This window comes from Lycorma delicatula, chromosome 9 (assembly GCF_047948215.1).
Source record: "Lycorma delicatula isolate Av1 chromosome 9, ASM4794821v1, whole genome shotgun sequence".
In the NCBI taxonomy this organism is placed as follows: Eukaryota; Metazoa; Arthropoda; class Insecta; order Hemiptera; family Fulgoridae; genus Lycorma; species Lycorma delicatula.
Genome location: NC_134463.1, coordinates 107,307,716 through 107,332,117, shown reverse-complemented (window position 1 = coordinate 107,332,117; position 24,402 = coordinate 107,307,716). Strand labels below are relative to the sequence as shown.

The 24,402-nt window shown below is 28.0% G+C and overlaps 1 protein-coding gene across 1 annotated transcript in view; it reads left to right on the top strand.

The window, feature by feature from the left end:
- The first annotated feature begins 6,127 nt into the window (after positions 1-6,127).
- The window catches only part of LOC142330615 (uncharacterized), a 279,378-nt gene continuing 261,103 nt past the window's right edge, over positions 6,128-24,402 (top strand). The window contains exons 1-7 of the mRNA XM_075376020.1: positions 6,128-6,264; positions 10,399-10,571; positions 13,554-13,719; positions 16,039-16,224; positions 16,799-17,029; positions 22,005-22,099; positions 22,329-22,601. Of these exons, the coding sequence (XP_075232135.1) occupies positions 10,421-10,571; positions 13,554-13,719; positions 16,039-16,224; positions 16,799-17,029; positions 22,005-22,099; positions 22,329-22,601 (1,102 nt within the window). The 5' untranslated portion in view covers positions 6,128-6,264; positions 10,399-10,420. The remainder of the gene's footprint in view (positions 6,265-10,398; positions 10,572-13,553; positions 13,720-16,038; positions 16,225-16,798; positions 17,030-22,004; positions 22,100-22,328; positions 22,602-24,402) is intronic.

Here is a 24,402-nt window from a genome sequence, read left to right as displayed (position 1 = left end):
ATTTAAATAAAACAATAGCCCGTACACATATGCTGTATGGGGATTTAAAGTGTTTTTGTTTTGTGTGTGTGTGTGTGTGTGTGTGTGTGAATAAAAAGTAGACTGTGAATTTCATCATAGGTCGAGTTATACGTAAACACCACTCTAACCGTATTGAAACGATCTAAATCAATAGTCTTACTGAAAGCGTGCGGGAACGCCACGTTTACAATTTTAATCAGCTGTCGCAATGTCCTTACACGACGATAGGAGAAATAACGAACTAACCACACCGATGCGGCTATATCACCATCCATCTTGAAACGCTACCTACTTACCAGTTGCATTTCCACACCACCCTGGAGGTAGCAACCGCGGCGCGTTGAGATTTTTTCTACATGAGTGAAATCTCTCCCCTATAGGTATACTATAAAACACTCCAACCGGTTTTTATATAGTTTTTTTCTATTTTCTATTTTTTGTTTTTACCTTTTGTTCTTACGAATGATTTTATGTGATCCACAAAGCAAGCATAAATAATATTCTCGGCATTAAGCCAAGATGGAAGGCTACAACTATAATTGAGACCTCCAACCAAAGATGTGGTTTCGTCAAAAGACTGAGCTCTACAGCGACAGCCCTATTTGAGGTACGATAGACTAATGACAGCGGGATATTTTCTTTGATGCAATTCCTGCATTGCGTTAAATTGTCCGAGTTAATCGGTTCGTTGCACAAATCTCCAACAACATCTTATGCACAAATCGTTGAAGGAATAGTAAAAACCGTTCTTGGCCAATTCTTCTTTGTTGTTTACGTTTGTATTTTCAAACGATCCGCTTCTCTGACCAGATCCAACGGCGTTTTACACAATTTCAACCACTCCATGTAGAAACATCCGGTTTGCAACGCGCATTTTCCGCTTGTATGTAATTTATGGTACGGACAGGTTACGATGTAATTCGAATTCGGCTTTGGTGCATCCTCTTGTATCATCCGAACATCGTTATATCGACGCAAAAATTCAGTTTTCTCCAACACCTTTGTGTATGTTGTAGAGAACTGTGAACAAAGTTTCTTTATAACCTCATCGCTGTATACAAAGTCACCGTACTCCTAATCTATTTTGTGATAGTTTCTTTCTAACCAAGCGACATCCGCCTGTATTTCGATTTCAATTCAGCGCGCGGGTACGGTGAACGAAAATTTATGATCATTTAGCATCCGCTGTCACTGACAACAGCGAGTTCTTTAACTATAAACTCTCCTCGGTTGCCGAGGAAGCCGTGATATTCGATAACTCCTTCCATGGCCGTTGCTCAACTGCAAATGCGAGGTCAAAGATAACTTTCTTAGTCCCCTTTATTATAACACCGTAGACGTGGTGGGGGTATACTCCTCCATGTTTTCTTCTACAAATCCATCATAGTCATCTTCATCATTATGTACATTAACGTTATGTTAACGTTAACGTACTAACATCAGTCATCATCATCATCACTATGTACATGTAAAATTATGTTAACATAGTGACATTAGTCATCATCATTATGTAAATGTAACGTTATGTTAACGTTAACGTAGTAACATCATCATCATCATCATTATGTACATGTAACGTTATGTTAGCATAGTAACACAGTAATGATATAACATTCACTACGGTTTTCTTCAATATTATCATTTAACGTTACGTTAGGTAATGAGAAACTCGTATTAGCGACGTTAACCATTGCTTTTTCTTAAGTTAACGATTCTGTGATGTTGCTAACAGTGTCAGCAGACTTATTTTTTGATGATGATGATACGGTAGTGTTGTAAAAAATGGGCTTCCACCGTTGATGAATTACACCATATTAACGGAATGTTAACCGGCGAAAACCTAACTGTTTTTTCTGCACCTAACCGGTGCAGAAAAAACCACTCTACATTGTATCGGTTTCATCATTGTACACTTTTCATATTCTATATTCAATAGCGGCTTTTCTTTTCATCATCATTTCAAACTTCACAACAATCAAATGATGTTTAAATAAAGTGCACCAAAAAATATGTATGTGTAATTTAATAGGCGTACAAAGAAGTGATGTGGTGTATACATCAGTTTTTTTTCATTATTTGCAGCTAAGGATTGTAAACAATCAATAGAGTAACAATACTCTAATATTAATTATATACTCTATTTATAGGTGATTATAATAATTTTTATAGTCCATTTATCATAAAAATAAAAATTTTATAAAACATTTTAGAAAATATTAGCTGAAAATAAAAGCTTAAAATGAAATACAAATTGATTAAAAGTAAAAAAATTATATATATATATATATATGTAAATATCACTTGTTATTTAAAAATAAATAAATAAAAGAAGCAGAAATCAGGCAGCGGAAAGAAAAAATATAAAAATCTTGCTTATAAGAAATCAGATATGTAAAAAAAGTCTTTACTGTCAAAAGCAGGCAATACAAAAATATTAGAAATATTTTTTGTAGGTAAAATTATAATTATTGATTTTTGTAATACTGCAGCGATGACTGATATTTATTCAGCTACCGCTTATAGGATGGCTGTACTTTCTGAGAAAATACTTGAATACAATATTTTAAAAAATTATATTTTTAAAGGTTAAACACTTTGTTAAAATATTTTTTTCAATAAATGAAAAAGTAGTAATGTACTGAGGAATTAGACCACTGGAGTATACCAAATAAAATATAAAAGGATTCATGTGTAGCAGGCGGTGTATTTCTGTGCACATAGGCTGACAGATGGCTTACTGTGCTATTAACTAACTTGACAACTCTGACAATGTACTGCATACTATGTAAGTATGTCTATACCTATGACATGCCTATGTATGTAAGTATAGCTGTACTAGATGTTTTTATAAAGGAATGACTATCTAACTTTTCAACCCATCCTACTGGTCTATATCTCTCACACACAATATGTACAGCTATACGCCACCTGCTATACCTTAATTAATGAAATGGTTCATTTTCATATCAGTTTTGATATTCACACAAATATAATAAGTAAGATAGTTTTATCAGCTTCTAAATACTGCAAAAAGATAAAATATATAGGGAATAAACACAATAGAGACCCCAGTATTTTCAAATTCTAAAAATCTATATTGGTGTTACAGTTCTATCAACTCTTACTAATATTAATTTACTTTATTAAATGAATCGCTGCTCAATATCACCAGATTTTGTTGCCTGTAACTACAAGTTTTACAGCTAATTAATTTATTTTCCTTGTAGCAACTTTTTTTTTCAATATTATTTTAAATGTTGGATTGATATTTTAGATATTTAAAACGATATTTTGGAATGATAAATATTTAAATAGATAGATTGATAAATGATATAAATAGAGAGTGGTATTTTGGGTTCAGAAGTAGAAGGATAGATGAGTGGGAAAGAGATTTTGTAAAAGACTCCTAGAAAGCCTTACATTGTCAACCCAGCAAAAACTGATCAATATTTTGCTATTGCCACTTAAAAGAAATCTTAACTGATTTACTGATATTTATTGTTTTTTCAGTTAATATAAAATTTATAAACTGGTTTTTTTAAATTAAAAATTATGTATTGCGTGGCAAAGATAGAACTGGTCTTTCTACTTACAGTCTCAGAGCCATTGATAGATGTGATATATGGTTGCTTAGTCTAAATTGCATAATTATATGTAGCATTGAATTACTTCTTCCTGCTTATAGAAAACAAGATATTACATTATTCCTAAACTTATTTTTTTTTTGAGTTTTCTGAATTACTGCTCCTGATCTAGTCTGTAACAGTAAGATTATAACAATAAGCTAACTGTAACAATAACTACCTTAGATTTAATCTGGTATATTCAGTTTCAAAACCATGCTTTCTATTACTTAAAAAATTTTCAATTCATACTTGCTAAGATAACCTGCGCCTATTCAGAAGTATAAGATTCACTAGTTTAGAAACTAGTATATCCACTAGTTTCATTGCATGAAACTAGTGGAATATTTTTCATGCAATGAAAAATATAATAAATAAAAAGAGCAATAAAAATATGATTTTACTTGAAATATTCATATATATATATTCATTTTTGGTGATCAGTAAAAACTATCATTATCTTTTCAAACTGATCCATTTCTTAAGTTATTCAGTTTCACATGAAATTGCCAAAATTGGATACAGGAGTGCTCATGCCACCTAAATTTTATTGAAAAATTTAAACCGCATAAACTATAACAAATTCTATTTTGCGAGGGTTAACTTTTAGAAGCTAAGAATGACTGAAAAACTGATTACTTTAATTAGATAATCTGATGAAAATTGCTTTTCATTGGCAATAAATGTATGACTACAGTAAGAATTAAAAATCTCATTATCATTCAATTTGGTTGCATGAATCAGCTGTTTAACCTTGTAGATGTAATTTCATATATCGTCACAAAGTCCATAATTGTTAAAATGAGTGTACGCTTTAGCTTATTTCTAAACAATACAGCCTGTTTTTATAAAACACTAAGTACTTTAACTTGCATAATAATTATTAATAAATTTCTAGCTAGAGGATTTCTTTACATTTTCTATTTATACACAATTTCATTACATGTGATCATTTAAATATATCCATAAAAATAGTCATTTTCAGTAATTTTGAAAAAACCTCCTTTTCAAAATATTATTGGTAAAAAGGAGATAATTTTATTTTTCAAAACACATGGGCAAAAGAGCATCTAAATCCTGATCTATCCCAGTAATAATTCCAAAATAGTAACGTTTTTTGTTATTGCACTACTAACAGGATGGAAATTTTTTTGGTCTACTTAGATACTAGAAGTTTAACTGAATGATGAGATAATTATAAATTCCATTTCTTTACAGCCAGGAAGCAGAAAAGGACTTTATGATTTGTTACTAATGTTTTCCAGAAGGAAAAACATGTGAACATATATAAAGGGGTATTTACATCCATCCATATTTACATCCCTTTACATCTCCATCTCATCTATTCATATCTTCTCAAAATTAAATCTCTCTAATAATCCTTTGTCATATGGTTGAATTGTAAATTTCTGTAATGATTGTTACTAATAAGATATTTTTATTTGGAAGTTTATATTTTGCAGCTGGGGATTCACATAGTTCATAAACACCTCCTAAGAAATGTTTAAAAAAAATTTATTCTCAGTTACTGAGCTCTTCAGATAAAAGGTGTCTGACTGGCTTTCAGGTCTTCCTGTTAAGTAAGAAAAGTCTTGAATATTAAAAATGAAGGCTCTCCTCTGAAATTATCTTTGTTTATAGAAAAATATGGGTTTTATTTCTGATTACGATATTATTATGTTATGTAATAAAAACCATATAGGAAGCATGTATAGGAATCTATCGCACAATAAAAGCATAACATGGATTTATCAATGAGATCAAAAACATTTTTTTAAGGGAGATACATATTTTTCTTAACGTTGTGATGAAATTGTAATTAGTGATATCGTTATGCTGTCAAAACGCGTGGAAGCGGTCAAGAGCTAAGATACACTAATCAGATCGCATTTAAAAGTTACTGTTAAAGAGTTTAATGAATAAGTTAATTGTTCAGATGATTATATATCTAAGAAGTGAAAAAAAACGTTTTTCTTTACTTTTCACAATTAAACACGGTGCACTCACGTAAATGATGAGTTGAAAGACTAATATGAATATGAAAGATGATTTTGTGCGTTAAAGTCTACTTGTTGGGACAAAATAGTTTTAATAAAAAAAACAAAAGCAAAAAAAAACATAGTTTGAACTAAACTGATAACTTATTAATCTCTGTCTGGTTAATCTGTACGAAATTGATTTATACTTTATTCTTCAAAAAGTAACATATATTCGATGTTTTTTATCTTCTAGAATTAAACATTATTTTCACAATACGCCCGATTCAGTTTTAGAGACAAGTTGAAATATATTTTTGAATTTAAAAGCGATTTTGCTTCACTGCGAAGATTCAGCTTTTACGATGTTCGCTAAGAGTGTACACTTTTTACTTTTCGTTATTTTGTTTTCTTTTTTAATTCATTATCTCACTTTTGATATGAAACACTTTATGTTTGTTGTAAGTTGGTATCGCTGACATCAGGACAACTCTCATTAGTGGCGTCGGGGTTAGTTCTGTGTTTCTCGTAGTTTTGTATTTTAATCAATGAAATTTTATAACAAAATAAAGTCGTGATGTTTTGGTGGTGTGTATCCTGTAAATATTTTAGTCTTAACTGTATAGTGAAATAGTTTTGAGGAAGTAAGTAAGTTTACTATAATTTTTGAGTTGTATATCATACGGGGCGTCTAAAAAAAGTCAGCCATTTCTGCACTTAAATCTACTCGATTGATTATGGCTTAACGACTATTTATTTTCTTTGTTTTCTTAGATAGTGTGCAAATTGGAGTTGTGTTATTTTAAAAATTTCCACGAACCTTCATTTTATTACAAATGATGTATTTACTGCATGGCGGTTAAAATCTGTATAATGTGAAACGTTAACAAGACTTGACACAGTAGTTTTCATATATATTCGCATTTTGCTTATTGCTTTTTTATTTATTCATAAAAAGAATATTTTTAATTTTAAAACGGCTTAATATTATAAGCTCAATGTCTTTCTGCGGTGCTAACGTACACTTTGACATTGTATACCAAAAATTATGGGGAGTTCAAATTTCAAATAGTGCCGTACAATACGGTGAAAACCTCTTGATACTGATTCTTACTAATGTGAAGTCAGTTTTACTTATAAACTTATAAACAATAATTTCTTAGTTTTTGTGTTTGTAATTCTATTACTTTAATATGATTTGTTATACGATTTTCTAATTTTATATTAACCTAGTGGTTTGTTGTAAAAATTAGTTGTTATTGATGTGGTTGTTTAACGATGGTTGTAAGATGCGAAACAAAATAGTGTGAAAAATCGTTAGGCGTGTTTTAATTTCGTTTCAGTTTTGTCATGTTTTATAATCAAGTTATTATTTTGTAATTAATTACTTCGGCAACTAGCAATACAACAACAAATAGAGTGATTATTTGATTATTCGTGATGAATCGCGTGATAACTGTATGGAGTATATGTTTGTGGTTATGTATAGTGTACATACTAAAAAAGTATACTTATTAATTTATTGATATGCTTAGCAAAAATGAACTTCAAAATCAGCTGGTAGGATTGTTTTCCTTTTTTACAACCTATTTAATCTAGACAATATTGTATATTTAATTTATAAACTGAAAAGATTTTCTCATACTTTTTCTCAAATCAACCTCTTCTGATTCTGACAGTTGAACTTTAATCATTGTTTCTGTATGCTCTATTCTCACTATTGTAGAAATTTAACCCAGTCAGCTGAATTTATACAAATTTTAGCCAGAAATTTTAATTAATAATTTTAGTTGGAGGGCATGGAATTATTATAATAATTCACTAACCTTAACTTAATCGGTGATTATTAGAAACTGAAGCTAAAATATTAAAAAATATATTTTTGATAACATATCAAATATATATGTATATATATTTGATAGTTATATATATATACTTTGTAGTTATATATATATTATATATATATAATAGTTATATATATATATATAACTACAAAGTTTTTGCTGGAAGCATTAAGTTTATATCTATACATTTTGTATTTTTAACTATTATGACTAATTTTGATTTAGCAATATACTTATTTGTAATAAAATAATTTGTTGATGAAATGTTCACTTAATTTTCACCTGGTAAGACATGTAGGGTATTTGTTTCTTTTAGTCTACTGACTTCCTTCCCTGTTTCATATGTTTATTTGCTGCAAAAATTATTATAACAAAATCAGCATATGTCCAAAAAACAAGAAACTATTTTTTGTTTATTTTTTCAAAATATATTTTTAAATTTTAATTTTCAGGTATTTGCAACGATTAAGTTATTTAATGTAATCATTATATAAAACCATATGAAATATAACGATAAGATGTATGTAATATATCCATTACATAAGTATTTAATGATTACATTTATTATGCGTAAGATGTTTATATCATATACATCTTATAGTTATATTTTTTATGGTTTTATTTACAATGATTACATTAAATAATATTAGTTAAATACTAATTTAACTAAAAATGCTTTTTAATAGTCTTCCTTTATTATATATATTACAACTATATTTTATATATTTTTTATTTAACTTATAATCTGTCAATATATCAGATTGCAAGGGAATGTAGTAAACCATTTTACATAGAACCTATTTAGTTTCTTTGTTTTTTTATTGTATATAATGATCCCATAGTATGTTTCAGTAAATGTGTGTTTGAAAGGTTAAGGTATTTTATTAGTATGAATTCACTGGTTGGTTTCTTAGTTTTAAAAAATTTTTTATTAGTCATTCGTTAAATTTTCCATAACCACCTACCTAATGGTGAGTGCATCGCATCACGAAGGATAATGCATGCTAAATTTGTGTGCATCTACTGTAATGTAACTTATTTAAAAAAAATTTAAGAAAAAAGTAACTAAAATAATGTAGTTTTATTTTTAGTATTTCCATATTTTGTCAGATTAATAAATGAATTTAATTTCATAGAAAACTACATATAAAGTTTTAGTTTTCAGAAGCAAGAAGTTAGCCCATTCATTTAATAACTTTATAATCATTACATAAACTGAAAGTAATTTAATATGGTGATCATATTATGAACAAGTATTGTTTTGAATGATGAGAAATAGTATAGATTTAAGTTTTTTCTTTCTCAAGTTCAGGTTGAAGTTTTAACATTCAATTTTTGATAAAATGTATAAAGGGTTTCATTATTGATAGTATCTCGAGGAGTTGAAAAGATATATTAAGTAAAATTAATATGGTAATTAAAAAATTTCAGATTAATTTTCAATTTAATATGAAGTCTGTTATTAAATGTGAGGATTGTGTTATTTTATGTATAAAAATCTTCATCTGATTTAAACAATCATTATTTTGACCTGGAGTTCAAAATTATTGTAGTAAAATGGTTACTGTAATAATATTTTAGTTACGTTCTCTGATATTCCATCCTGATTGATTTCAGAAATATTTTAATTTTCTTTTATCAAATATAATTTGGTGCATTAGTTACAGTTTTTGAATTTTTTTTGTTAGAAATTTTTTTTTTAATATAGTGGAATATTTATTGTATATTTGAAAAAATGTAATTAAGAAAAATTAGTGTTATTTATACAACTAACATCTTGTTAATCTGTCATCATCCTACTATCATTGAAATAAATTGTGTAAAGCAATCTATGATTAGCAATATTGGATATTTTTTAAAAATTCATCTGATAAGTTCAAGATTTTTACTTGAGAATATAATTTTTATAAATATTTGTAAAGTATGAAAAACGCTGAGCCTGATCAGATTCAACCCAGAGCCATCTGAATGAAAGTTGAAGATTCTGCCAGCTAGATTGGATTTGATTTTTTAGTATTGTTCCTTTCTTTTGGATAATAGTATTTTCATTAATGTAATAGTGATACTGTTATAAGGTTTCCTATTGATGCTAATAATACATTTTTTGTCATTTTGATCTGGTATAGTCCTTTGCATTAAAGATTATACATGAACTTTTAAGTAAACAAGTGAATTTTTTCATATCAAATAATTTCAGTTTTGCCTTATTTCCTGGAGCATTAACACTGAATCCTTAACCTAAAAATGTCTGTATAACAAACATTATTTCACTGAAGCCCAATAACTTGTCTTATTAAATAACTATGATATGAGTGTATTTTGTCATTTGTCTTCAGAGATTTGTGCTTAGATTAATTCTACTTCAAATCGTAAAGTGTGTCATGCAGTCTGCTAAATGTATAAACTAATTGTGCTTATATGTTATATAGTGTACGTTTGCTTCATTTGTTTTGATGGTGCATTTTTGGTCTTCTTTACTTGATTTTATTTTCGTTTACATTTTGTAGTGTATGTTTTTTTCTAATAAAAAAATTAGAATATGTGCCGGTATAATAGTTCTGGTTTTAAGTTGGATAATTTTCCAGATAGATTAGAATGGGGTCAATTTAACTTAAATGAACGTTTTAGAAAATTCCTTTCAGTCCTTTCATTAAAATGTCAGTCCATTTATAAACATGTCCATTTGCTACATAGTTAATCTGTCATTTGTTTTGTGTATATAATCCTGGAAATTAGGATACAAAATTATTTCTACCTCTTAACATGGTGCCTGTCTTTAGGTATATGTTATATTGCTTTCGAGTAGGGATCATTATAAAATATTGCTTCCCTGATTTTGTTTAGTTCTTAAGTAATATATACCTCAGTTAATGTCAATTTGTAATTTCATACTTTATAGATTTCTAAGTCAAACAATTTTTTTGTAAATTCCAGATTAATTATTGTCTAAATTAAAATGGATGAAAATAAACCAGCCCCATCTCCATCACCAGGAATTGGTGGCGATGAGGAGATGGATTTAGGAGAATGTTCAGAGGAAGGTGATGAAGAGGAAGAAGAAGAAGAATCAGAGCAAAGTAGCATGATGATGTTGTCTTCAACAAGTGGTAATTTGATGTTATTATTTTTTTTTGCTGTCATTTATTAATCAGTTGTATTACATTTTTAGCCTTGGGTACAAAACAAGTTTACCCAGGACTAACAGATTGTCGTAACATCTGGAGTTTACTTGTGATACTGACCCACAAAGTTTTATATATGCCAAATAAACACATTTTGTTTATTGAATACCACGCTATCTTAAGCAGGTAGTGAACGTTAAAAACTCCCCAAAAAATGTTTTTGGTAAATTTTATTTTTCATCATTTTGATACATTAAAATCTGTAGAATATGAATTTATTATTTTTAATTTACAAGAATTAGAAGTTATAAAAAATGACATTTTTTAGTGATATTTTACTCAAAAAAATTCAGTTTTTTTATGCTAAATCTCGTCAGTAAACAAGATAAATCTGTGATTTTAGTGTTGTTTGAAAGTTTGCAGTTCCTGCTATCAGTTTATGTAGATGCCACAGTAGGAAAACAGTATATATTATTAAAATAATAGAAAAATTAGCTGGTATTGTGAAGTTATCTCCATCTTAGTGGTTGTTTGTTGTAGTGTGGTAAAAGTGTGATGTTGAAAACTTAAAAATATACTGTTATGTTGTTTTATTTTTTCTAAATAATACAGTTTAGATGTAGATTATCTTTTGATAACTAATTGAACTCAAACTTTTAGAAGTAAAGATGTTAATTTTGTGGTTAGGTTTTAATTTTGACTGTATTGATTTTTTATTTTACTGAGTAGATTGTTTTTTTATATTAAATAAAACATCAAACTGAGTGTATAAAAATGCTAAAATTTAAAAAAAAAGTCAGAAAAGGAGAACTGCTAAAGTAGGTCTGTAGCCCAGAAAGGATGGCACTCAAATCCTCCTGTCAGGCCAATTATTCTATTTTAATTTGATTTTTCCATAAATTGTATTTTTCATCTTTTTAAATACTAAAATTCTTATAATTTTTTTCTAATGATGGTATCTTAATGATTTTTTTTCTAATGGTACAGAATTCTTTGCTCTTTAATTAGTAACATGAATATGTTAGTAGACTTGAGTGAGAAGTTTTTAAAAAAAATGATAACTCTGACAAAAAAAAAAATTTTAATTGTAAATAAAATTTTACAGAAAAACTTTGCATGCTACCAGAAATAAAGCTATTTTATCTGGTTAACTTGACATAAACTATACTAATAGCACCTACACTTCAAAAGATATAAGGAAGATTTTAGAAACTAATTTTTACTGCTTCCACCCTTATATTAGGGGTTGTAATTATCTTTGCAGAAAAATAGTTACATGGAATAATGTGTAATTTTCTATTTATGTATTTTAAGTTTTTATGTAAAAAAATAAAATAAAATTTTAATTTTCAACATGACTACCGTCTTAAGTAAACAACCTTCATAATATGTTCTATATTTTTTCTACTTTGAACACTTGCTTCCCCTGTCCAAATTGTATCATCCTAAAGTCAGTCAACAACCAGCCCTTGTTGCTCCGTTTTTATTTGTATTTGTAGTTAAGATGTGTGTTGAGATGTGTAGTTAAGATGTGTGTGATGATTCATTGGTTTCATTACCAATTCTTTTTTCTTTAAATTATTTTCCAAGTCTTTTTTATGATTGTGATGCGTTTGAAGTATGTCAGCCTTCAACAGATTTCAGGCTGGTATAATAGGGTTCAAATAAATGTTGGTATCACATTTAGGTGTGTATATTACCTAGCATTTTGTATAATCTGTAAGCTTACCGTTTTGTAATATTACATTACTCTCAATTTAAAAGGTAACTAATCTTCTTTTTTCGTGGATAAGAACAGGGGAATTGGTGCAAGATTGGCTACACAGTACACCAAAACATTTTTTCCAGGAAAGAATTTGAAATCTTTTATAAGAGCACTAAGTGTATATAAGTAGATTATATTGAGTATGTTGAAAAAAATAGGGAATTGTGTAGTAAATAATAATTTTTTCCTCCCTTTATGATTTACTCTTTAACCCTTCACTGGCGGCGATGTTTTATGGCTGTAGGTGGAAGACATTTTCAAAAAAAAAGTTCATGCAAAAATTATTTAAAGTAACTTATAACATCCATTCATGCATAAAAACAGTATATACATTGTGTTTTTGCTAAATTCTGCCACCAGTCTGGTTAGGGAACAATGTTTAATTATCTTGCATTAAAAAAGCTTGTGTGAAAACGGCACAAGTCTCACTGAGCGCACTAGAATTTGCAAACTATAGTTGATGATTATGGTTGTTTTACATTGAGATCTTTTCATGTAAAAGACAGTTAAATAATAATAGTAACAGTAGTAACGCTGATGGTGCCATAAAAACAGCAATTTTGAAGTAGTTCACCTAGGCAGGGAATAGTATAATATGGTTTTATTAAAATAATATAAATATTTTTTTCATTTTCTTCTGGATTTTTGTCTCAAAAATTTTGTTTGAATTCAAATGAAACAAGCTGAAAATGAAGTTTTGGAAAGAACAGTTTGTAAACAAATTACTTAAAAATGAGCGAAAAACACAAAAAAATAATGCATGCGTCTTGTTACATACGCATGGTCATTGAACTCATCTGATAACTGAAGTAAAATGGTTCCCAATCACATTGTATCAGGAATTCTTGTCTCAAAATGATTGAAAGAACATATCCTCCCATTTCTTGGAATTTATATATAACTATGCAAAGACAGATAGCTGGTCACATTCACAGACCTATGTACGGGTTTCCGCCTGCAAAGGGTTAATGATTCATTTGTTTATAATATTGAATGAAACTGGAATCTGTTTAAAAATTGAGATATGTTGAAGTTAGTGGTTGTGATTACATGTAATGTCCTTGCATTTAAGATCTGTTACTCTGTAAATAAAATTATGTGTAACTGAAACCTCAGTTTTGATCATTTTAGTTTCTATATATTTTATATTTTAGTGTTGATCTGTACTGATTTCTTATTTATTTAATTTGTTTTTTTTACAGTTGTGCCATATGAAGGTTTAGCTTCTCCTCTTCGTTTGCCACATACAAGTGGAGGTAAACCATTGAATATCAGAAGAGGTCCTGGTAGACCTAGGAAAGATCTCTCGCCTCATGCATTATCAAGACCAAAAAAACCTCTTGGATTAAAATTAAAAAGATCTAAGGGGTAATGTTTATTATTATTATTACTATTACTATTATTATTATTAGTCAAGGAAGTATTATTAATTTCTGATTTTGAAACCTTAAATTGAATACAGTTCAATTTAACAATTGGGTATAACAGCCAAATTGTTTATTTTTTTTTTTAGATTTAAAAATTATGTAAGTTTAAAAACAAATTGTTATTATTAATATAAACTTTATTATTTTGTTTAACATTAACTTTTATGTTATATTACTTGAATTTTCTGTATGAAAATGATTTTAGTCGTACTTATATTACAACATATTACTGTATATATATATATCTTAGCATAAGAGCACTGAAGGCAGGATTAATACCACGCAAGCAGTTTATTGCTATCAGATTATTTACCTGCTACTTTATCTGTGGTTGCTCTTTCTTCACCCATGGTTCTGCACCTCATTATGATTATTTTCTTTTACATTTGAGTGCTCTATAAGATTTTCCTAATATAATTTCCACCTTTAGTAAACTTCACTTACCGTACCTCAGTGAGGAATTGTTGTAAGTCTCATGATTATGCATCCATTACTTGGATGAGGTAAGTTTGAATTTTATATTTAGTTAGTGAATCTAAAAGTACTTAAGTGATTAGGGCATGGCAGTAAGTAATTTTGTTTGATTTTTCAAATAAACGTGTAAAATGTGAAATATTAATACCTGGTAATTTAACTTATTTTACTAGTTAAGTAATTAATTAATGTATATTTCACTTTTATACTACTGAAATGAAATATTAAAACAAGTTTAGGATCTATGAGTGTATGTCTTAAATAATTTTGTAGCGACAATGTTTTATATGTATTTAAATTTTTGTGTTTATTTTTAAAGTTATATATTCTGCAAAGATAAACAATTAAACTATAAGTTATTTGTATAGGTATTTTAATAGCGATTAGATTTTGTAGTTTTTTGAGTGAAGTGGAGCTTATTGATTGTTATTTTGTTTAAGAAAAATTAACCAGTTTGCTTAATTTGATGGTATAGAGTTAAATAGCCTTTTGCTACTTTACTGAGTCTCACTTGCTTCTGTAATCGGTTAAGAGACCCAAAAAAAATTGTTTGTCCTGAATACCAACAAAAACAGAATGATAAAAAAATAGTGAATAATATAAACACTGTGAAGGTATCCCTCAAAAAACAATTGTTTGCCCAGAATTTGAAAAAAAATTGATATACAAAGAAACTAAATGTTTTTGCTACTTTCAAACTTCTCTAAAACACACTTCTTTGCTTCAGACGCAGAGAAAAAATATTTAATATATTAAATATTTAAGTCATTCAAAAACCTGAAAAAGATTACAAAAATGCACTCGCCACAGGGCTATTTTTTTCTTCGTTCATCTGTTGAACACTGTCGTTTCTTATTGTCTTTATGTTAGCAAACATTATTGTTTTTTTCTTCTTTGGGTGTAAGAACCCAAATTCAGACGATTCTGTTCAAGCGTAATTGTTTGGTAATACTTTTTTAAACAATTTCTATTTATCTATTTAGAGAAATATTTTGTAATTGAAACAGCACCATGGTGAGTGAAGTTTTTTAATCTTTTTTTTATAAAAAGAAATGCAAAAATCAGATGTACATAGTAAAAACTTCTGGTTCATGAACAAATTTCACAATATTTTACCAATTTCAAAATTTATACACATTTTTCAGTATAACTGAATGCCCGGTAAAATATAAACATACAATTACTAATACTAAAACTAATTTGGTAATTAATAAAGAAATTGATATTTAAGACAACTAATTTAGAATAATAATTTAATAATTGTAGTTCTGTGAATTACATTTATTGTTAAATCTGATCTCATTCTTCCTTTTTATGGAACTTCTCTTTGTAATGAGAATGAGGAAGAAGAACAAAACTAGGCTTGACAACAAATCTGGTAATTCATAAATGTAATTATTAAGTTACTTTATTATTTATAAATTCATGAAAGCAGAATGCATTGCAGAAAACAAATTTTGAAGTAAATATAAACTGAAGAGTGTTTAAACTCAGTATTAGGATTTTAATCAATTTGGTAAATCAGTTTTGAATAATAGCAAATAAATACCTAATAATTACTGCTGTGGTCTTGACCTTTAAAAGAATTTTTATAAAGTTAATATACATTAATTCTGTTAATTTTTAAAATACTTTAAAATTGTTAAATATTGAAAAAGCAGAAGATGTGACAAATTCATGAAAATGCTTCTTTAAAAAAAAAAATTGGTAAATAATCTTTCTGTTTGTGACCAAATCTGGTGGATAAGAGTAATTAAATTAATTTATTTTGTTTTTGTATTTTCAGTGGGGTATATATGCCTTCTGATAAATCACCTCGTCATGGTGATTGTGATGATATGATGGGTGGAAATGCTGGTGATTTGTCTCAAAGTTCTATGGATTCAATGAGAGATGGTCTGTCTTTTCATCCGGATGATAAAGATAAACCTCCTCCCGGACCACCCACTCCACCACTCTTTCAAGAACAATGGTAGGTATAATAATCTAATTATAGATTCTTATTTATTTTTATTATCTATTCATGTGACTGATACATTTTTTAATTTAATTTAATTTTGTAGTGCTTTCTTAATCTCATCATGTATGTTATAATGTTAATTGTTTGAATAATAATAGCCCCAAACCCAGTCACACAATTCGGAGAGTTAAGGTTTTCCTTAAATAAGCCTGGGCCTGTTCACAGGTGAATTAAATATTATCAGCATAATGTTTAAGTTGGGAACACTGTTTAGAATAACCAGAAAGTTTATATTTTATACATGCCTTGCTGTTTACTAGCAGTGGAATAGATAAGTTTTTGTCATTGATGATTGTTGTATAAAGTTTTAAAAAACATTGTGATGTATAAATTTTTAATTTCTTTAATGATGATGTATCAAAAAATATTTAAGTTATTATTTAGCGATTAAGTATTTAACTGTCTTGTTGGTTCATTATTTCTTAATATTGAATATTTTTGCAGAGTAAAAAAGAATATATGCTGTCTTTTTTTTCAGTTGTATGGTTTCAACCTTAAACTTACGTTATAATTTATTATTTTTTAGGCCAGGTAAAGTATGTGCTCTTTGTAACTTAAGTGAACGCAGTCAGCTGGGTCAGGGCGAACTGATGAGATTAAGTTGTCCAGAAGGATTTACACCTGAACGTAAAGATCCATTAGGAACATTATCTTCAGATCATTTGCCTGAAGAAAACATTGGACCAGACAAATCTCCACGGGCTCTTGCTAATACTGCTGTTACATATCGTAGACAAAAAAGTTTAGCCAAGTGCAGGTAATTTTTTATCACTATTTATCAATTTTTAATTTTTTTCTTAATATACATTAAGAATAGCTGTAGTTTAAAGTAATTATAAAACTGTATTATTTCTTTTGTAAATGAATATAAACAGTTAATAATATTTTGTTAGTTTATGTTAATTGGTTTTTTATCTAGTTTTTATTAGTAGATTTATAAATATTTATCACAGTAATATTTGTTTTTTAATTACATGTCAAATTGATTGCATTTAAAGGGATGGGTGATATGAATAAATGATAAACACTTACCATAGTAATACATTATTTATTTATTCATTTGAAACTCTGCCATTTTTTAAAATTTATAATACTGTTGCTCTAAGCTGAAAGTATTGTCATGCTATAGTATTATTATTTTGCTAATTTTTATTCTGTAATGTAAATTTTTTTCTATTCAATACCACTTCATGAATTGTTGTATGTCATGCGTTATGGATATGTTGCAGTTTTTAAAGTTTCTTGGCTTTCATTATTCAAACTTATTTAAGAATAAAGGCTATGGATTTTCCAAGAACATCAGATTACTCCCCTGTACCCGTGAATGGATATAGAGTGGTTTATGTACAATTAAGATCAGAAAATAATTTATGCTTTTTCATAACACTGCAGAGAATATGCTTTTATCATTGGAATAATCAGAATTTCTTTGTTACTGAAAGAATATTCTGTTAAATTAATTTTAAATACAAAAAAATGTTTTTATACTTAAAAAACAAATTAATTTGTTTACTTTATAAATATCTACCAAATAAATAAAAAGTTATAGTAACAATATTTTTAAATAATAGCAATTTTTGAAGGTTTTGCCAGTTAGTGAAAATCTGTTCTTCTGAAATAATCATGTACAATATTGCATATATTTGTACAGTTATTGAATGCACTTTGAAATATGATATTTGCATTTTAATTATTGTATGAAAGTAAAAATGATTTTGAAACTGCAATTATTATTTCTTAAAACCAATAATAAATTTAATATATCTGGTTTAATTATTACTGGTATGGTTAGGAAAAAGTCAACTCTTTTTTCATATGTATGAGCTGAGAAAACAGGAAGAGTTGAAAAATTTTAACTTTTATATACAGTGCATTCCCAATTTATGCAGGTGTTATGTTTCAGAAAATTTCTGTGTAAATTGAGACCCGCATCTAAGGCAAAAATTCAGGTTAGGATCTTGATAAATCATGTAGTAAATGGTGTACGTAAATTACTGTACTCAAAACATACTGTACTTTATTTTACTATTTTATTATTACAGTATCATTGTATTATTTTAATGATGTTACAGTAAAATGTATGTATTTGAGTAGAATGTTTATATTTTAAAAAAGAATATGTATTGTACATAGATTATTTCCGCTAACATCCATTTCACATTTATTATCATTTATCATTTAGTTTTTTTTTCACTTAACATTAAAAAAAACTAGTAATGGTGGACTGTTTGGATTCGTTCACTTTTTCGTTCTTTCTTGTATGATACAACTATATTTTCTAGTTCCCGTTAAAACTGCAAACTACGCTCAGACTTGATCTTCGGCAATTATAAGTTCTTTCAATTTCTCCACCATTTTTACAGATTTGTCTACATTTTTTTGTATTTTATATATTTGTTTAAGTCAACTGTTTATTTTTTATTGAAATTTTCTTATCATTTTTTATCTTTGGCTTGTAGATTTTGTTTTTTATCATCTACTACATAAGTTCCAAGTCACTTAATTCTTCATTTGCATTCTGAATAAGTTCATTTACATCCTGTGCCTGTATGTCTAAAAATCATTCTCCTGGTAACTGTCTGGCAATGTTGACTATTTTGTTACAAGTATCCTCTACATCTTTTTTTATTTCGTCTCTGTCCTCTATGGCTTTGTTACGTTCTCTCTTTGGCGAGGCCTTTACCGCTTTAGGTCAGAGCTTCTTCCAGCAGGTATTTAATGTTTTCTGTTGTAACTTCTAACTATATTTTTACATTTGCAATGCAATCAGCAATTGTGTATATTTTTCCAGCATTTGCTCAAAATTAAAAATTTGACCTCTTCCATGTCATCAAAAAGTTTTTTAAATGTTTGATGAATATAGTACGCTTTGAAAGTTGCATTTACACCTCATCAAGGGGTTGCAAAAGTGATGCAGTAATGGGGGAGAAACTCAACTTTGATATTTTCATCAGATTTTTTCAGTAGCACCTCTGGATGAGTCGTACAGTTGTCTAGACCAAGCAAAGCTTTGTATGCAAGATTTTTGGATACTAAGTATTTTTAACCTCTGGTTTAAAACAGTTGTTAAACAAATTCATACAAATATTGGCAGTCACCCAAGCACGTTTATTATCTCACCAGAAAACCAGAAGGTTATTTTTATTTGTGTTTTTTAATGCACGAGGATTCAAGGATTTATAAACTAACAACGGCTTAATCAAGCAGTTTCCAGACACATTCGAGCACAATAACAACAGCGTAAAATGATCCTTTGCTGCTTTATGACCCAGTGTGGTCTTCTGTTCTTTAAAAAGGAATGTACGCTTTGGAATTTTTTTCAAATCACACCTGATTCATCTACATTGAAAACCTGTTCTGGTACGTAACCTTTCTCCTTTATGATGCTTAAAAATTGTGCTGGTTATTGTTCAGCAGCTTTGAAATTTGCAGAAGCTTTTTCTCCTTGAAGTTTCACATTGTGCAAACTGCCTTTTTTAAATCTCTCTAACCTGCCTTTAGTAGCATTAAAACTGAAACTGGATGAACTATTGGTAAAAATTTCAGATTCGTTACCTGTTTCACTGGACACCCCGCGATAAAGCTGAATAGCCTTTTCTCTTGAATTAAAGCTGAACTTAATGACATATGCTTTTGTGTTTGGTCTTCAATCCATGTCACTAAAAACTTTTCTGCTTTTTCCAGTATCAGATTTTGCGTGTATGAAACGACCTTGGCACAAACCAATATTGGCCATGATATTTTATCTTTATTAAGCTGTATTGTACAGATAGTTAGTTCATATAAGTTAAACTTTCTAGTTACAGACGCCGCAGTATCTTTATTATCTAGACAGTTTAGAATTTTATTTTTTTCTAATAAAGATAAAACTTTTGTTTCTTAGGTTTTGACACAGCACTCATTTTTGATCACATTACGTAAAGGAACAGTACAGTACAAAAAAAACTCTTATGAACATAGCTGCAAAATACTAAAATTCAATAAGAAGTAAAGAGACTTATTTAACACAGTTTTTGTATACAGGCACACATAGACTAATGTAAACTGCAAATGAACAATGATTGTGAAAGCAGTGCACTGTTCATTACAATGACTCATAGGCATTTCCTGTCAGTACAGGATAAATGTACTGATAATTGTGCCAATATTTAATCTTGTAATGGAAATACGTACTGCGCTACAGTATTTTAGTCTGTTTTACAAAGTATGGTAATGACCGTGTAACCTTTCGCATATTCGGAGATGATTTTCCTAACCTATTCAAATGTGTATAACTGAAACCATGTAAAAAAATTATGCGTAAATTGAGGGTGCGCTGCACTTGTTTATTAGAATGTTATTTATTACCTGGTAAAAATTTCAACTCAAACTTATTTTTAAATCATTCAGAGTGGCAATTTTATAATATTATGAATTTTGCATTGTGACTATTCTTTCACTGAAAGGATAGAATCCTCTTATAACTTCAAGAATTTGATTACAGTATTTTAAAAGATGAATGTGTGTTCAGCATTTAAAAATAATATACTTATAAAAGAAATAGAAAATTAGTTTAAAAAGTGATTAATCGGTTTCCTTCTGTAAAATATAAAGCAGATACATTAGTTAAACAAAGATCACCTTTTTAAAAATAATTTTTATTTTCTTTACAGGTATATTACAAAAGTTAAACATTTTAATTCCTAAAAATACCAAAATCACAGGTGCATATTTGTTTATTTTTTTAACATGAAGGAATTAAACTGCATTATAAGTTGTAACAAGTGTAATGTATTTTTTTGTAACATGAATTGTTGTGCTCATATTTAAAATAAGTTTTTTAAACCATTAGGTACAATATAATAAAATTGTTTACAGTAGCGAATTAAGAACAGGTAACATATTATGATTGTTGTTGAACATTATTCACAATAAAAAGTTAAAATGGCTGTTTTAATAAGTAATTATCTATTTCTGGAAATAAACTACACTATGAAATATTACAAATTGATTTTATTTACCTAATATTTGCAATTTGTTTTCAAGATTTAATTATATGCAGATACTGAAAAGCTGTAGCAGATACCGATTGTTAAAGGTAATAGTGCAGCTATTGTGTAAAGCCAATGATATAATCAAAAGAAGATTAAAAATTTTTCATGTAAATAACCTATTGCTCAGTTGCAATACGTGATTTATATGAAGTATCTAAACGTACATACATACATTCTTTTTGTGATTATCTTGCAGTTGCACAGACATTCATTCTCATACAAATAAATTAAAGACTATTTTTACATCAGTTTTTACAATATTTTTATGATGCTCGTCATTAAAATGTAGATTATTTTTGCTAAAGTGCTGCAAATGTAAATTCTAGAATACTTACGGATCAGTATAAATTATTTTTTTCTGAATTAGGTCATAATTTTGTTTTGTATATTTCATAAGAGACTGTAGGATCTTAACGTGAAACACTTTACATGCTTAAAAATTTACTATGTGTAAAATTTTAATAGGATGTATTATGCTGATCTAAAGACGTTGGCTTATTTTGAACAGGTGTGTTGTTATTTTGAACAGATGAGAGCATACTCATCCCCTTTACTTTTTTCATGTATATTAAAGTAACCATCATGTACTATTGCTTTGTTATTGATATACGTAAGCCAAGGCATCATTTGCATTTTTTGTCTGTAAGGTATGTAACTTTACAATAATTTTTTTGTAATAATATAATAAAAATGTTTCAGGCATCCCTCAACTAACGGGCAGGAGCCAGTGGATGAACTTAGTGTAGTTGGTTATGCAGAAGAACCGGATCTTTCTTCAGTTTTTGAAACTACAGGTATATAATTTGAATATTATTTATTGCATTTGTAAACAACTAAAAACGAAAATATGTAATGGATCTGTTTAAACAGATACATTATTTCCTTTATCAACTATAAATGTCTTGCATCATTTTATTCTACATTTATGTGTGCATGTCAAGATGCCTGATATATTAGTCAAACTTTTATAAAATACTTGCATTACATACTACTGTCAGATTTAATTTTTTATTTTTTATTTAGGTCATTATTATGTTCATGAACACTGTGCTGTGTGGAGTTTAGGAGTTAGTCGTCCAACAGACTTAGATTTACAAAATGTGGGAGAAATAATTGTAAAAGCTACAAGTCGTAGGTGTGCATACTGCTGTAGATTTGGAGCAAGTGCTGCTTGTACATTTAGCAATTGTCAGCGTCAGTTTCATCTTCCGTGTGCAGCAGCATCTGGAACTTTTCAAGATACCAAAACATATTCACTTATATGTAGTTTACATCTTGATCAAGTTCCATTATTACGTACGTACTATTAACAATATATGTAATAAATAATTTGATTGTCCTGTCATACTCTTATTTTACTGATTATCAATATAAATATTAATCAAATGCTGACTAACATAGTAATAAAAAAAAAACTCGTTGGTTTATAAAAATAAAATGTAATTACTTTGTGTATGTACTATTAAAAAACTGGTTGATCATTCAAACAAGAGTTTTATGTGAAGATGTTAGGAGCCATACATTAACTATGTACGCATTAAGGTTGTGGTTTTTAGATCTCTTCTAGTGCATGAGATTCCATCAGATTTTGGGAGGTCTCCTTCTCTCCAGGCGTAAGATGATATTTATTTTAAGAGTGTAGTTAAAAAGTAACAAGCAAAGAAACACTTCTTGAAAAATATTAAAATTATTTTAAGATTTCTAATTGTTTATTATTTATTACAATCTATGAATCACACATGATTTCATTTTGAATTTTAAATCTAATATTTTTATGTATATACATTTTCCTATTAATTTGGGAAGTAAATAATATGTGGATTAATTTTTCTATTAACCCCCTTATCGGTTTTTGACGAGAACTCGTTATTAACTGTCTTGATAAAAATTGTCCTTGATGAAATAACTTGTCCATTTTTTTACTGAAAAGTGGCTCTGACAAAAAAAAAATTCATTTTTAATTGACTTATTTTATTCTGTTTTTTGACAAGTTACTGCATCTTGTGTGAGTCTAATTCAATTTTAACTCTAATTTAAAGGTGAAGCGCTAGTAGTATATCGATTCTCTATTTTATTTGAATCCTCAACAGCTGTGTTTAATTTTGTTGTTTTGATTGTTTCGTAAGTTGCATTCATGTTAGTTTTATTATTTGTTTGTGTTATTTATTTTTGTTTTCTTTTATAGTTCTGATAATTTTACTATTATTTTCATGTAATTTTCAGTCATATTTTTACTTCCATCTGTTTATATCTGTGGATATGACCGTACATAAATAACATATAACAGAGTTGTTTACTGTAACCTAACTTTAGTAATTTTTAATGTGAGTAAACTACCTTCATGTTATTATTTGAATTACTTACTAGTGTAAGTATTTACAATACGTACTGATATTGTTTTAGAATATTTATTACAATATTATTGTGTTTTTCAATATTATTGTTATGACAATTACCTAATACCTATTAGGTAGTGATATTTAGTACAACATGGCCTGTTCATCAAGTGTAAATGATAGTGATATAATTGAAATTTTATGTAATTTAGCAGATAGTGATTCTAATTTTCGTGATAAGAAAAATACATAAATAGGTCCTTAAATGAGTTTTTTTGTCATATTTCATTGCATAAATAAAAAATTTGTAAAAAAAATGTACAAAATGACAGAGGTTTAGTGAAAACAAAATGGCATAGTAATATGATATTCCACTAAATAAAGAACTGTTACGGGGTTAATAAAATAGGAAAAGTTAAGAAAGTTTTATGCCAGTATATTGGAAGTATTTGTTTTTGTAAAATGTATATTTTAAACAAACAATGGTTAAGTTTGTGGTATTATTATTATTATTTGAAATTTTATTTTTAAACCATTGAAATAGAGAATCCTTAAACATTAGATACTTCTTTTTTTAATGTTTGTAGGCTTTTAATTTATTACTTTTTTTAATAAAAAATTTAAAGGTAGTAATTCTGTTTTTTTATTTTTTCAGTGTTATATGTAGGATTAGGATAGAACATCCCAGTAAAAATAGAATTAATTATTACTTTTGTTCGTAATAATCAAATCAAAGGAAATTGTTTTTACTTTTTTGTATG